Below are 16,098 nucleotides of genomic sequence, written 5' to 3'. Positions count from 1 at the left end.
TTTAAGAGATATAATTTATGTAATTTACTTGTCAAATCCTTCTGTAATTCTCGTTGTCGTTTACACACATTACACTTATTGTTTGAAACTATGGCTTCATTTTTGCGTGCGTTTCATTAGGCTTATTGTTAGCTAGACAGATAAATTGTAAAGTTTCATTAATTGCTTAAATCATCAAAGAACTATCGTAAAACCAATACGTTTCTCTTGTTTGGCGCCTGTGGGTATGCAACACTTTTTGACGTCTAAATTTCGAAATCTCTGGGCCGTATTACTACCCCTATTTGTCTCACTAATCTTTACTGTACATTAATTGCAGACTTTTTGCTAATTAATCAACGTTTTTCGATGGGCTCCCGCATTTGTTGTGTTCAATATTAAAAGCATGCACATTTCAAACTTTTGCTAAACAACAAAAAAATATTAAATAACCACATGACACAATACATTTTGCAGAAAATAATTTACAGAAGTATTTGAAAAGGGCTACCCAGGCAAAATGGACTTTTTACCAGTGAATATTTAAAAGGGCTAGGCTCGCTGCATTTGAAAAGTGTAATCTTTGAGTTCGTCTTTGATTTCTGTTTAGTTGTGACTTTGGATTTTGATTATTACCGTACATACTACTATATAGACCAGAGCCACTATTGCGTGTTTTTATGCAACTTCAGCTGCGTCATTGATTTTGAGTTTGAAGTGTTAAGCTCCAAAACTAGCGCTGAATCAATATACATATGTAAGAATATATATATCTATATATATGTTCTCTTAACTGGCTTCTTATTTAGTTACAGAAATGCATTTTTATTAAATCGTTTGTTTGTGCGTTGGTTTCATTATCTTTCGATTTTCTAATTTCGGTTTAAAAACACACTTTACACCCAGTTGCTGCTTTAGTTCCCGCATAGAGTTTTGAGTTTCCAATATGAATATGATTTTCATATGTTTTCCACTTGTTCCTATATGCGATACATACATAAATAAAGTTGCAGTAGTTACGTTTTTTGCAATTTCAACTTATCCAACGTACTATATCGATTACTTGTAATTTATTTACCATACCAATACGAAACTAATTCCACACCTTACCTAATCGAACAATCTAATCATCTATATTTCAAAGTCGTTATTTTGCTTGCACCCACTTTGTATGCCGCAGCCACGCATAAAAATAAAACTAAAACTTAAAAAACAAAAACGAAAAAAAAAACGAAACGAAACCAGTACGAAACCAGCGCCTTGTTGGCGTTGAAATATGTTTTTACGACTGTCATTATTTAGATAAAAATAAATTATATATTTGTATATCAGTAAAGAGTTGCAGTATCCGTATCCTTTGATCGTATTCAGTATCAGCATCATGTCCTCACATCTGTAACATTCTGTAACTCTTTCCCGTTCCGAACCGATTCCCACCCGATACGACACCCCACACTCACACACACACATACGTGCGGTTTAGTCTGTTAGAATAATGTTAGAATGTTAGCATCACCCGATTTGAGTAGTCCTAGAGTCTAGAGTTTAGGCACTGAAACCCACCACAAAGATGAAGTCGAAAGTCAAATGGCCGTCGATGTGTGTGCGTGTGTACTTGGCACCGAGTTACTAGGCGTTACTCCACCACCTAGTCTTTGAATATGTTTACTATACATTATGTACGTATGTATGTTCCGTTATCTAACCACACAACACGTAACCCCAAGAAACCATTAGAGCCATAAGAAACTAGCTGCAAGCCGTTGAAGCGGCCCATCGATTTTATGAAGATAATAAGACCTTTTGTTTCTTTGATATTATTTTGATTTTCCTTGTTTACGATCGAAGACATAACAACCACTTCTAGTCAAAACTTCTGGTTAAACGAAGCCGCAACAACCAGAGCCAGAAACAACTAGAACCACCAAGAGGAGCTTCATATGCGATATGATCCCGAAATGATCCACTTGGCTGCGTTTTATCCTGTTCTTATGTAGGGGTCCTTCTTCGAGTCTGACGTACCCATTCCCCCCATCATACTCTCTGTTTCTCTAACTCTCTGCTGATCCTTCGGGCCACTTTCTCTGTCTCTTGTGTCCTGTGTCAAACGAAATTTGTGTAATGCTTTTTTATTTATGTTTAACAACAATCAAAAAAAAAAAAAAAACCAAAAACTGAATAGATCAAAAATACTTCACTGTCATCATTATCTTTCATACTGTAAACAGGCGATTTTTGCAAGTTGTATACCTGAGATTATAGACTTGATTGGAACAAGAGCCAAATATGGGGGCACATTAAAAAATGAAAAAGGGCGAAGGTGAGACAAACCAAATTTTCTTACAATCAATCGTAAACAATTAATCAACAAACTGATTAAACCAAAAATTATATAAAAAAAAACTACTACTACAACAACAACTACAATAAGACTACTACCACAAAAATAAAATACCAATCATAATTTTAAGCCAAGAACCAATTTAAAAAAAAACTAACCAACAACGAGCATTTATGTTTCCAAAAGTAAACACCAAATCAAAATGAAATTTCTGCCAAAAGCAGTCGAATAAAAAAATGAAACGATACCAATTGAACGAATTTACTTTTAGTTTGCGCTTCATTCATGCCAAACGATTTGCGAGTGTGGAAAAGTAGCTGAAATTTGATTTTGATTCTACCAATAGATACACACCAGTCTAACACCAGCCATTCACACCAAAAGCCACCACAAACATGGCCAATCCAATCCAATCCGATTCAACCAACCAACCCACCAATACCAATACCTATACCAATCCAATCACAGTAATCACCATCAGCAACTCAAGCGACAAACACAAAATATATTACTCATACGCCCGGTGGGACCGCTTGGAAAGCCCCGGACGGCACATAAACAACACAGTGACAACACAGCATTTGTACATTCCAACTATCCAGGCCATCAATCAAAATCAGCCAATCAATCAATCACCCAGCCCAAATTCAAAACATTTAATCGATCAAACACTCACCACCACCGCAACAACACCAAAAACAACAAACAGCCACGGAATATAAAACAACCACACAGCAATTGAAAAAATATTGAAAAAAAAAGCCGAAATCAACAAGAAAATTTTAACTAAAATACTCATATTGCTTATATGAAAAAAAGAACAACAACAAGTATATGTTTTAGTTCTCGAACAACTCATTTTGTGTTGGTTGTACTTCAGTTGATTTCCTTTTAGTTTTGCGACCTAGAAGTGTCCACATACGTAGTTCCAAAACTCTAAAATATAAAAGGTAACTTAGGACGTAACCCCCTTGGAAATGGGGGTGCTGTGCCGGGTTATGCATTAGTTTCATTACTTATACCTATGTTTCGCCCATCGATTTGCGTTTTCATTTGCCAGTTTTGATTTTTGTGTTCTTTGAATTGGCATTTTGCAGATTTGATCGTATTTGAGAATCGTACCACATACAATCAATTGTTTCGTACTTAAAATACTGTTCTGAGTGTATCTACTATATCATGTGCGTACTCTTAACTACCAAATGCTATCTTGTTGTGAGTTTCCATACTACATCCTCAATTTGAACGCCAAATTATCAACTTACTCTTCTGCTACTTTCTACTCTCTATATCGTACTCGTACATCCTGATCTTGAACCTAAATTCTTTAGCTCCTAACTTTTCGTTTGATTTGCACGTTCTTCTTCAGTTCCAAAACAAACAAAAAAGAAAACAAACGCGGCTTAATCGTGTTCAATTTACAATTTTGGGTATATTGTTTGAATATTATTCTTTGGTTGATCTAGAAACGAATTGGATACGTATGTACGTAATTTGCAGGTCGACCCAGCGAGTGTGAAGTCAGAGCTGATGATTGGCATTAATCGAAATTCAATATGCGTATACTCTTAAGTTTGTCTCTTTTTCTGTATGCCATATCATCCTAGCCTCGTTTTGCATTTGTATTAGCCCTTGAAGTGAATCAGTGATTGGTGTTTATTATTGTGTTACATTATCGTAATTGTCTATATAGTCCTTGCTATCGAAGTCGTAACTCGTATATATATATCTATATACATAAATATATATACATGCGTATATGTATATCCACCTAAACGATTTAACATTGAACGATAATAATGCATACTAAATACAATGATAATAATAATAATAATAATATTAAAACTAATAATATTGATTCGATTGTATACGTAAATGTTAGAATCCATATAATTCAAAATGTACACACACACATGCATAGAGTCGAACTCTCTATAGACTTTTTCTCCCCAAGTACAGACAGCAATTTGTAAATACCAAGCAATTTCCACGGAAGACTTCAATTTGCTCAATATTTTTGGCTAGAAAATGTACAATATTAGAACACACAGCTTGAGAACTGGCTTTTGACATCTTGAACAAAATCAGCAGGCAGCTGTCATCTGAGAAACGGATTGAACATCGATGTGTGTGTAAAGCGAATCAATGAAACCTATCAATCAATAAAACCCATATATCTATCCCGCATATTATACTCTTACTCTCTGCCTCTCTATATACTCATATCTTTCTCTCTTCAAACCTTCAATCAGTTATCAGATACTATCAGTGTTGTAGTTCTTGGAATACTTGTATACACACACACACATGTTATAAACATTCATAAACTCTATACTCTTATGGTTTCGATACTTTCCTCTTCTTTTATCAAACTTTCGTTTCAACGAACATTCGAATACTACAACGGTATGATCAAGTAATAAAGAGATAAACAATCATAACCTACAGCACACACAAACACACAGATAATACAATGCGAATCGGATGAAACTGTAACTCCACTCCAGCCACTTTTGTCGTAAACTCAGTGTTGTGTATGGATGCGCTCGGCGATTTCATTTGATTTCCTTTGCCCACCTTGTTCGGATCAAAATCAAAGTCCCAATCAATATCAGGATCAGGATCAGGTAGGAGGTCCAGGACGATTAGATATGATGTTATGATGCGCGGCCCCTGTTCTCTAGCTAAGGAACCTCCTCCGATGAGGACAGTTCACATTCTGATTCTGAGTCTACCATCCGTATTCGTAAACGTAACTGAACCCGATTCCACCACTGCATCCGTAACCGTAACCGTAACCGTAACCGTATCCGTATCCGAACCCCTCAAAATCTCTACATACACACATCTCCTGTCTCTCTGTAACTCTGTCTCTCTTTCAAGATCTCTCCTATCCACAGTTTTTGATTTCCTCAAAAGATCCACTCACATTCATTGCACATTTCTGAGCGATAGATTTGGCGCATTGAAATCGATTTATGTTTTCCCATTCTGCGCAGCAATTCTGTATATGAAAATAAAACAATGAAAATGCGTGGCCAGGCATCAAATATGTTAAACCTTCTCACTCTATATTATATCATTTGAAGAAAAAAAATATATAAAACATTCAATTCCAAACGTCACCATTCGTTTCTTTAGCTGCAGCAATGAAAAGAAATACAAGCAACACCAGAACTAATCGAATGTAGTGCATACACTTTGTTTCTTTCTTGTTTAAATGCAAATTGAAGTTCTTCTTTCGTTTTAGCGAACTAGTCGAGCACAGTTTTTTTATTGCCACCGTAGAGGTAAAGAGTTGCCTTGCATCCGGATTTGATCTACAAAAATGGATTGAACATATAACAGATCACAATCATGACATCGATCATTAAATTGTTGACCACGCTTAGATTTTTTCTAGAAACCAAACGATTTTTGGACAAGGACAATGACTATTATCCTTTGACTTTGACTTTGATCATTGTAGCTGAAACCGTAGGTGTATAGTAATCGTGAACTATACGATATAGTTCGCCGATTCTCAACGCACATCCACAAACTCACAAATTCACAAACATCCAACACTCGAAAAAATAATGTAGAAGTATGCATGTGTAGTGGCACTGACACTCACTTTTTACTAGGTATGGGAAGAATGCCTGCCCGGTTTGCCTGACTGCCTGATTGCATGACTGTGACTACAGTAAATACCCAAAACAAATAATCTATTGTATAATTAGCACCTGTAGACGTAATTTATATACATATGTACCTGGAATGAGAGTAGTGTATTATACAATGTGTATATAGAAAACAAATGCGTTGGCCAGTTGCTGACTACTTTTGATGCTTTACTTGATGCATGTAAGTTGATTGCTACCGGAAATGGTGTGCGTAGCTAAGCCTTTACCTAGAACAATATTGATTTCCGATAATCGTTTATATATACTATATATACTTATCATTTCGATTGGCGAACTGCAACGGCAGAGTGCCGAAAATGCGGCGACAAGATCCACATTTTGTGACTTTTGATTTATTGCCATTGATTGATTTGTGTACAAGCCCCTGGGGTAGCAGACTAAATTCATGCATTTTGCATTTATCATTTAAGTTTTTAGTTTCAATTATGAGTTCGTGTATTTTGTATAATTTTGATAAATGTTTGTTTCCAAAGAAAATGCAAAGTAATTATACTTTACCACCAAATAATACTGACAAGCCATAAAGATAATCATAACAAGGCAACGATAAGCAGTTGATAAATAATACAAACAGATCAAAGCATAATCAATATAAATAAATATACAGCAATACAAAACAATGAATATACTCGAATCTATAACCTCACCGAAGAACATGCACTCATTCAAACACATTCAAAGCACTCAAACACACGCACACACACACACTGACAACACACATATGTATGTACTATATATTATGGACTTGGCTTCATGGCAATGATCAATGGAATGTGATTAAATCTGAGATCAATAATTCGGCTAAGGAAGTGAATTTAATTTCATGACTTGAACTAAATTCAAATTTCTTTTTTCCGCTTTAATCGCACACTAACACTGAAACACCGCCACACACACATACATACATACATACATGCTCATTTGAAACACACACATACGTCACACATGTACAGAGCTTCAGTGCATTCAACACTAGATTTAAGTCAAATTATTGCATTAATCGTTTGAAGCGCTGCCAATTCAAGGAACTAATCTATTTTTCTATCTACCCAACCTCCACCAACACAAGACATATTGTGGTATGCGGTCATATAACATACGAATCCGTGTCGCATTTCCTGAAGGACTTCCTCCACGAAGATCGGGAGGATGTCGATGTCGAAGTGGTCTTTCTCCATCGGTAAGTTCATCCAGAATCCAATTAGCGCCTAAGCAGAAGAATAACCTGTTTACAGTCGTATTGCTAATTTGTTGTGTCGTTGTTTTATTTCCATTATTATTTGATAAATGTATTTGCCATTCAGTTTTAAATCAGCAGCAAGAGAATAATTAGCGCAGTACCTAAGCAGTTCAAAAGAAAATGAATTAGCGGTCATCGGCGGCGCAGGAAAGTAGGCAATAGTTTTTGTCCTTAAAAGAGATTGTAATATTATTTAAGTAATATTATTTAAAATTGATTTATTTCACATCTGTGCAGCTGCTGGCCGCTAAAACGATAGTTGGGATGCCAGTATCCCAGTCAGTTAAGTTAGTTAAAGGCACTATTTTAAGTATTTGCATTAATCTAGCGACTAGAAAACACACAGTCAGCGAAAGTTATGTAATATTTTGATTTGGAAATACCTCTTACGTTCACTTTGTAACTAATCAATGCCTAAACTCAACTATATATATGCCATATCATGTACTGTAATGTAAACCAAATAGCAAAGAGCCTGACCTGGAGCTAGAGGGACTGCTGAAGCGTCACTATACCACAGTGGCCTTTTTTCAGGGCACTATGATGAACGCAGTCGACCTGGAGCGAGTCAAGGTACACAAACACACACCGTGACACAGACACCGAGCCACGCCCACACCCACAGCCCACAGCCCACACCCCACACCCCACACCCACACCGACATGCACACCAACAGACACACACACACGAACACCTACAGACACAGCGACACACACACACATGAAAACCAGTGAAGACACGCAGAAATAACGATTTAAACGATTTACTCGAGCCCCTCGATTGTCAGGTGTCCCAGTCAAAAAACAAAATCAAACTCAAAAGAAAAAAATAAAAATTTAAAACAACATGAAAAACAACAGCGAATCTTACGTGCAACTCATACTTAGATCCTGTGAATGTTTTTGTGCCCGCAACTTAGTTCTTCAACAGCTAGGATGCAATTTCACTCTACTTGCCCTCCGATTCGCATAATTATCAAGAATTCGACTACCTTTCGCTGCTGACCATTCACAGCCAAACAAAAAAAAAAAGAAGCAAAAATAAAACAAGACACGCCCCCTCCTCGTTCTATTTTTTATGCCATAAATCTATGCTCGCTCTCACTTTGAACTTGAACAATTCAATTATGTTTATTTTTATTGCAATTTTATAGCTTTATTACGGCATTATTATTAATGGTTTCCGGTTGCTGCTGATGAGGCTTTCAAGAAGAGCATTTCCCTTACGATTCCTCTCAGAGCTTCATTATAAATGATGTTTATAATATTTTAGATAGACTTTAGTTAAGAATCCCGTTCACCATATCCTTTTTTCTTTGGTTCATCGTTTTTTATCTTGGCTTAAAGTATTTTTACCCCGCTTAATGGAATGACTTTCTTAGCTGAATTTTGTCATATATCCTTTTAATCCAAATTTAAGCTCAAGCTTACAAAATACTTCACATTTTATTATATTTTATATTTACAAATTTCGTAGTAGAACAAAAGTTAAATTCAAATATTCCTCTTGTATCATATCCGTACAGTTTTTATACTCCCATAGAGTTTACTTAGTCTTGAGAGCCTAGTTAAGTAATGTTAATTAGATATTTAAGAAGAGTTTTTGTCTAGAGTATAGACCTAATTTAAGTAAGGAGGTTACAAAATTTCGACTTTAGTTCAGTTTAGTTTTAATGAATCACAGTTTATGTTGCACCTTCGGCTTGGAGATTTTCTTTAAAACAATTGTCTGCATTGTTTGTTTTTCTTCTTTTTCATTTGCATATTTGCGGACTACGAAAATCGCACCATAATCATAAATATCTGTATATTGTTTGTTGTGTTTCGAACACCTATACACACACATGCAATGATATGATATTCTTCTGTTCCTTTGAATACAATCCAATCTTCGTGAACTCTGTGTACATTGGAATCATTGAAAACTCTAAAAACTTTGTATTATTTTCCCACAACAACCACGATAAACCAAACAAAAAAAAAAAAAAACAAAACAAAAAAAATCAATTTCAAATGAAAAATTATAAAGTAAACCACCCGATTTGGAACTTGAGGGTTTGTTCAAACGTCATTTTACCACCGTGGAGTTCTTCCAAGGAACCATTATGAATCCGATCGATCTTCAGAGGGTTAAGGTAAAACAAAAATGTATTTTCATTTTATCCGTTCTATATGTTTGTTTGTTCGTTTGCTTTCGTTTCGTTGTTCATTTAACCTATTCCTTTCCGTGTCTATTTTCGTCTCGACCTGTGAGCTTTAATTTCATTATGTATTAATCGAAATCCCAGAATAAGCGTACTTCTACTTCTTACGTACTTATTTATGTAACGAACGCTCAAATGTAATTACAACCCGCCTATTAATATACTAATCTATGTATTTACTTGTGTGTGTGCGTGTGTGTGTGTAATGTCTGTCTAACTGTACAAGCGATATTCGTGTAATACAAGTAACACATGCGTGGTGTATGCGACCATAATGCATTTTCTGGACCTAGTTTAGTGTACAACACCACACCACCACATCCATCGGTACACGTATCCTTCGGATTCCAGCACTCGACTAACCATTTGAACATGAGAATCAAACAAATCGAACGCCAAGTCACCAAAACAAACACTCGCTGTACACAGAAACACCGTAAATTGATGTTGAAATTGTTGTGTAAAATGATAACGAAATCATCTTGAGTTATCCTTATTTTAAGCTGCATTACTTGCAACTATTAACGTATACGTAATTTCCCATTTATGTATGTGCTAAGTATTCTACTGTACATGTTAAGTTAAGTGTTAATTGTATAATACGGATTATATAGAATTTGAGGGGTTTTATAAATTGTGTTAATTTAATAATATGCATTATATTGGATTTTAGGGATTATACAACTTTTTTTGAGAACTTACAAGAGAATTGAGAAGGATATAACTCATCAAAAATCAATAGTAATCAAAAAACATAGGTCTACTTATAAATTAATTTGTAAAACACAATTTTTTTTTCGAAAAGATTTATTGTTTAAATTCAAAGTAAAGAACCATATTTATAAGTTGTAACTTTGGCCTCGCTTCTGAGCAGTAAAGGTTTTTTTGACTCTGCCTAATCCATGTATTCAAATTTTGAGGGAAATGTATATTAAACTATAGTAAGCCATCATTAAGTACATGCTCTAATAGTTTGTATATATGTTTATGAGCCTAATCGATATCCTTTGAATGGACACTCTTGAGCAGCCTTGGCCTTGTATACTGCCATATTGCGATGCAGATAGTTACTTTATCCAGATACTGTATCTGAGCTTATGTTTTGCATGCGAGCATACTGCATGTCTATAATCGGATACAGATGCTTGTAGCTAGTGCCAATCTATTGTCTAAACGCCCACTTCAGTTGCTCTTGAGTTATGTGGGGCTTTTGGTATTTGGTATTTGATTAAGTTTAAGTTCCACCACGCCAAAAACCAATCACCCCGACACCTCTGTGTACTTGTTCTTTGTGAAACCACACCCACCCGTGCACCGAGCGTTCGCCTTATGATTTCTTAATGTGTCCTTAGTTTGGAGTTGATACCGAAAGACTGTGTTATCCAGCAACCCAAACACCCACCCACCCAGCCACTGTACAACCGCTTACTACTATATATATACCCCCAACCGCCCCCCTGTGGGCAATGCTAATGAATACTAATCGTACCCCAAAGAACCCTACTCAGTACGTACGCAATGCATATGCAAGATATCTATATATATATATTGATATGGACTCGATCGCAGCCAGATCGAGCCAACCAAAAACAAACACACTCACCTGTGGCATTTTAAGTACTCATACTCGTACCATAGTTGTCCAGTCGATGTGCGTGTAAACCAAAAAAAAAAAAAAAAAACCAAATAAATCGCTTACTAATTGTTTATATTGTGGACAATGCTCTAAACGTGACACCTCTGCAATATCTATTCACGATAACAGTAACAATAACAATCACTGAACCATAACAAACTACTTGGAACAGTTCAACATAACAAAACTAACTCACATGAGACAAACATCAAATGCCCATAGACATAGTCTGACCATAAAACAGCTATACTAGATAGCCATTTATAATACTATGCTAATCTGTATACCTCTATCTCAATCCCTATATCCTTATGGATATTGCGAATGCAATAGGTTCATGAAGCCGACGCCTGCCTTGTGCTAGCTAACAAATATTGCCAAGATCCCGACGCAGAAGATGCTGCCAACATCATGAGAGTCATCTCGATCAAAAACTACAGCGACGACATTCGAGTCATCATCCAGCTGATGCAGTACCACAATAAGGTGGGTTTGGCTTTTTATACAAATATTATATTATTAAATATTTAGATAATTTCCTATATGTTTAAGCCTTTTACTTTCCAAACTCTTAGTTTCAAAACGATCTTTATGATAATTCCTAGGCGTACTTGCTGAACATACCATCGTGGGACTGGAAACAGGGCGACGATGTCATCTGCCTGGCCGAACTCAAGCTGGGCTTCATTGCCCAGAGTTGTTTGGCGCCCGGGTTCTCGACCATGATGGCCAACCTGTTCGCCATGAGATCGTTCAAGACGGTAAGTGTGGGGTTGCAGTCGCAGTCCAGAGATCAGGCCACTCACCTACGAAATACCAGACACACTCACACTACTGGCGCCCAGTGAAAAAGGCTAGATATTTTCCAGATTTACCAATTACAGATTACAGCTTACAGATCCGCAGACAAATGTAACAAATGTAACAAATGTAACGCCCATGGGGGCAAGCAATTTACTATATGTGGGGTGTACTGTACTGTACCGTATATATACATACGTATGAAATCAAAATATCCAAATGTCTCTAAATTACGTCTCTAACCCATAGTCGCCAGACATGCAGTCTTGGACAAATGATTACCTGCGCGGCACTGGCATGGAAATGTACACTGAAACATTGAGTCCCACATTTATTGGAATACCATTTGCTCAGGCCACTGAGTAAGTCACGCAGCTGGCAGTTTTCCAATTTTCCAACCATAAGCTATATCGTAATATTCGTACCAGAAACAAAAAAAAAAAAAAACCAATTAAATACTATATCGTATCTACTACTACCTACTCTATTCTACTTGTTAATCGTGCAGCGTTGAACGAAACAAAAAAATATTTAAAAAAAAAAACAAAATATCGTACACCAACAACATAAGATATATTCGGCATACAAACTTGAGCTTAATTGTGATTTAAGGATGTGAATTTCAAGCAACGAAAAATCACAATGAAGCCAATTTTGTAGGCCGATGGAACACCTCACAACTCTCACACACACCACAAGTAAACACATTGTTATTCGTTTCACTCAGTTCTGATCGTCGTTGTAAATCTATCTTTTGTTGATTGTATCTTCAGTTGATTTTGATCGAAGATCCGGCACGTTTACACCGATCTAAGTGTTGCAACGTGTAAATGTGCCTGCCAGTGAACTTAGCTTATGATTTTCCAAACAAGTACACACACAAATACACCAGCCAAGACATTACACTGTGACAAATTAGTCGTTGTTTCAAGCAAATTCTTTGTGTAATTGAGTGTTCTAAGTGTTCAAAATGCCTTCAGTGTTTGCAAATACAAAATATGGTTTCTTATCCTTCATTTTCAAAAGCAAACTTCAAGACTTCAAACGGGCCAGTTCAACTGACTCTATTTATTTAAGGACAAACAAACACCACATACACATAGACACAAACACACACATACACACCCACACACATACAAACACCGATACACAGCAGACAGACACACAGCCAATCGCTAATGTATGGTATCTGTGTGAGCGGATCTATCCGAAACTCTCTCTGTATCTTTCTCTAAATCAATCTATCTATTTGTATCTCAGTAACAGTTCTAAGCTCTAAGTTTGCAGCGTGCATTTTTTCAGTTGAGTTGATTCTTTTCCGTTCCCGATGGTTTTCAGTTTCGACCTTTTGATTTTTGCTCATTTGACACACGTTCGGTTCGGTTGAGTCTTGATGCCAATGTGCCAATGATCCCGATGATCCCAATGCTCGTGCCTTCTTCAATGCTGTAAAGTTCGCCAAATCGCCAGAAAGTGTACAGACCGAATGCCACCAAAGATAACCCCGAGATCGAAGCAGTATTTCTATGCCAAAAGCCAAAAGCCAATGCCAAAAGCCAATGCCGTAAAAGCCAAAGCCAAAGTAAAAGCCAAAGAGTATGCAATGCCTGACCCAGAAACAAAAGCACCATTCACACCAACCAGTACCGATGCTCGCCAGCTGTTGAAATGTGTGCCGTAGTCCCAGAAAGCGTAGGATCTGTTCCCCCAAAAAAACTATATAAAAACCACCTGCCACAGCCACACAAAACCTAAAAACCAAAAGCCAAAAACCAAAACAGACAAACAAATAAATTAGAACCAAACCGATAATGCGCCAAGTAGTTACTTTAGCGAACTTACTAAATGCCAACCACAACAAAACCATTTTCTAACTTTCAGTCACCAGACACACAGGCCTGGCAAAATGATTATCTTCAAGGTACAGGGTGTGAGATGTACACCGAAACCCTATCACCTTCATTTACCGGCATGACATTCCCACAAGCCAGCGAGTAAGACTCAAAATGAGAAAATAGCGAAAAAAAAAAAACTAAAACTAAAACCAAAAAAAAAATTATATGCAAACTGTATAAAAAATACTACTACTTCTACTACTACTACTACAACTTTTTGCATTGTACAAATAAGTTTGTTTAACAATTCTTTTTCCTATTATTTACCAACTTGATTCGATTCCGTTTGATTTACTCTCCTTCTCCTCATAATAACAACAACCAACAACTAAACAACTGTTTGTCGCCACTCCCCCCACTCTCCCACCTCTGGCCATGTATCTCGATATATATAACAAAAACCCATACTCTAGAACCATAGCCACTGAAAGATCCAATTTAGCTCCACCAGTATCGAGAACCCGAGATCAAATCTTTCGGGGGCGAACGCATTGAACAACCTGTATATTAAACCCACACTCATTTCGATTGGCTCAAACTGCATATACCGTATCCGTATACCTGATAGTATCCGTATCCGTACTCGTACTTTTACTCGTATTCGTATTCGCAACTGCAATCGTAATCCGCATCCGATCGCCACAATCGCTTGCTAACTCCGAACTCCGCTCGCTGCGATTCGTAGAGCGTCAGACACGTACACTGCAAATAATTCTAGAGACCCCACCCACAGAACAGCTCCACTTGTGACTCCACCTCCGAAGTCCCGAACTCATTGCATGTGCAGAATGTTTTTTTTAGAGTGTACCCTAGTTGGCAATGGATGATAATGATTCACTGTCGGTAGTTTTGATTTTTTTTAAAACATTCCTTTTTTTTTAACTAGCATTTTTTTAACTAAGCATTTTGCAAAGCATGCCTTTTTTTGACTCGTCAAGCGTTTTGATTGTTTATTGATTTTTTTTAACAGTGTACGCTTTCAGAGCACTCACCAATACACCGACACATACACACACTCACAAACACCCCACTCACACTCACACACACACACACACAATATGCATGCCCTGTTTTTGAGAGAGTTCGACTACACCTTTGTAGCATACTAAAACTAGGTTCAATTTACTTGTAAAGCAAATAACTAGGCTAAGTTGAAGCGATATCTGCCGATCGGGCACTGATCAACTCCCCTCTTCCCCGCGTCTAGACTGTGCTTCTCCAAGCTGAAGCTCCTGCTGCTGGCCATCGAGATCAAGGGCGCCGAGGAGGGGGCGGACAGCAAGATTTCCATCAATCCGCGGGGCGCCAAAATCCAGGCCAACACCCAGGGTTTCTTCATAGCACAAAGCGCCGACGAGGTGAAGCGGTAAGAGGTCACACTACAAGTCTCTTATAGGCGCCATCTGGTTTTCACTTTTCTCTCCAATATATGTTTGCTACGTTGTGACGAAGCGCACCGCAAATGTTGTTTTATATTATTAGCATTTTATCAATTTTAATCATTCTAAATTACAGTTCATTTAAAAGTGCAAGCCAGATGATACCATTTATATATCGAACAACTTTAATTTATAAATTTAATTTGCCTAGTGCCTGGTTCTACTGCAAGGCCTGTCACGAGGACATCAAGGACGAGACGCTGATCAAGAAATGCAAATGCAAAAACTGTAAGCAAACCCTTGTACCAAATAGTAGCCACAGCTATCTTTTTAGAGTCTTTATGTATCTATGGATTTAATTTAACTTATCCGTTTTGATTTTAATATGTATTTGATTTGTTGTTTCGTTTGTGAATCGAATCGAATCGAATCGAACGTTTCGAAGACAGCCAGAATCGAATCGAAAAAGCCAAGAGAAACGATAGGAAATAACAACTCGATTTTAGTTTGTAAGAAGGGACTAGCGAGTGTTGAGGCAGTTTCTAGGTATAAGGCGCTATCTTTCTAATACTTATGAATCTAAATATTTAAATATCTAAATATTTTACCTCTCCACCATGAAACTATTCGTATATTCTTACATATTTTTATACATAAATATCCATGTTTTTTATTATATATTTATTATGTATGTGTGTTGGCGCGTGTGGCCTCGCTCTCAATGAAATCAATACCAAAAAAAAACTTCAACAACCAATCACAACAACTAACTATAACTATAACTATAACTATAACAATGTATAATCGAACCGAATCAACAAAACCAAAACCCATTGGCATGGCTGCAACTGTTCGAACACCCCTCGCACATATCCGTGTGTGTGTGCGACTGTGTGTGTGTCGCACTTGCAACGTGACATAACCAAATACAACCAAT

General features: G+C 36.9%; 1 protein-coding gene across 33 annotated transcripts in view; it reads left to right on the top strand.

The window, feature by feature from the left end:
* LOC6538678 (calcium-activated potassium channel slowpoke) overlaps nt 1–16,098 on the top strand; it is a 48,088-nt gene that overhangs the window by 16,301 nt on the left and 15,689 nt on the right. For 13 of the 33 annotated variants that reach the window (XM_039376126.1, XM_039376119.1, XM_015193472.3 and 10 more), the window contains 7 exons: nt 7,076–7,186; nt 9,276–9,381; nt 11,420–11,572; nt 11,692–11,847; nt 13,769–13,881; nt 14,990–15,148; nt 15,373–15,449. In XM_039376126.1, the coding sequence (XP_039232060.1) occupies nt 7,076–7,186; nt 9,276–9,381; nt 11,420–11,572; nt 11,692–11,847; nt 13,769–13,881; nt 14,990–15,148; nt 15,373–15,449 (875 nt within the window). Of the gene's footprint in view, nt 1–2,207; nt 2,300–7,075; nt 7,187–7,713; nt 7,820–9,275; nt 9,382–11,419; nt 11,573–11,691; nt 11,848–12,136; nt 12,250–13,768; nt 13,882–14,989; nt 15,149–15,372; nt 15,450–16,098 lie in introns of all 33 variants that reach the window. The other 20 variants (XM_015193473.3, XM_039376129.2, XM_015193464.3 and 17 more) reach the window with 7 other exon arrangements.

Source organism: Drosophila yakuba, chromosome 3R (assembly GCF_016746365.2).
Source record: "Drosophila yakuba strain Tai18E2 chromosome 3R, Prin_Dyak_Tai18E2_2.1, whole genome shotgun sequence".
Lineage (NCBI taxonomy): Eukaryota > Metazoa > Arthropoda > Insecta > Diptera > Drosophilidae > Drosophila > Drosophila yakuba.
The sequence above is the reverse complement of the archived record's forward strand: the minus strand, read 5'-3'. Positions and strand labels throughout refer to the sequence as shown.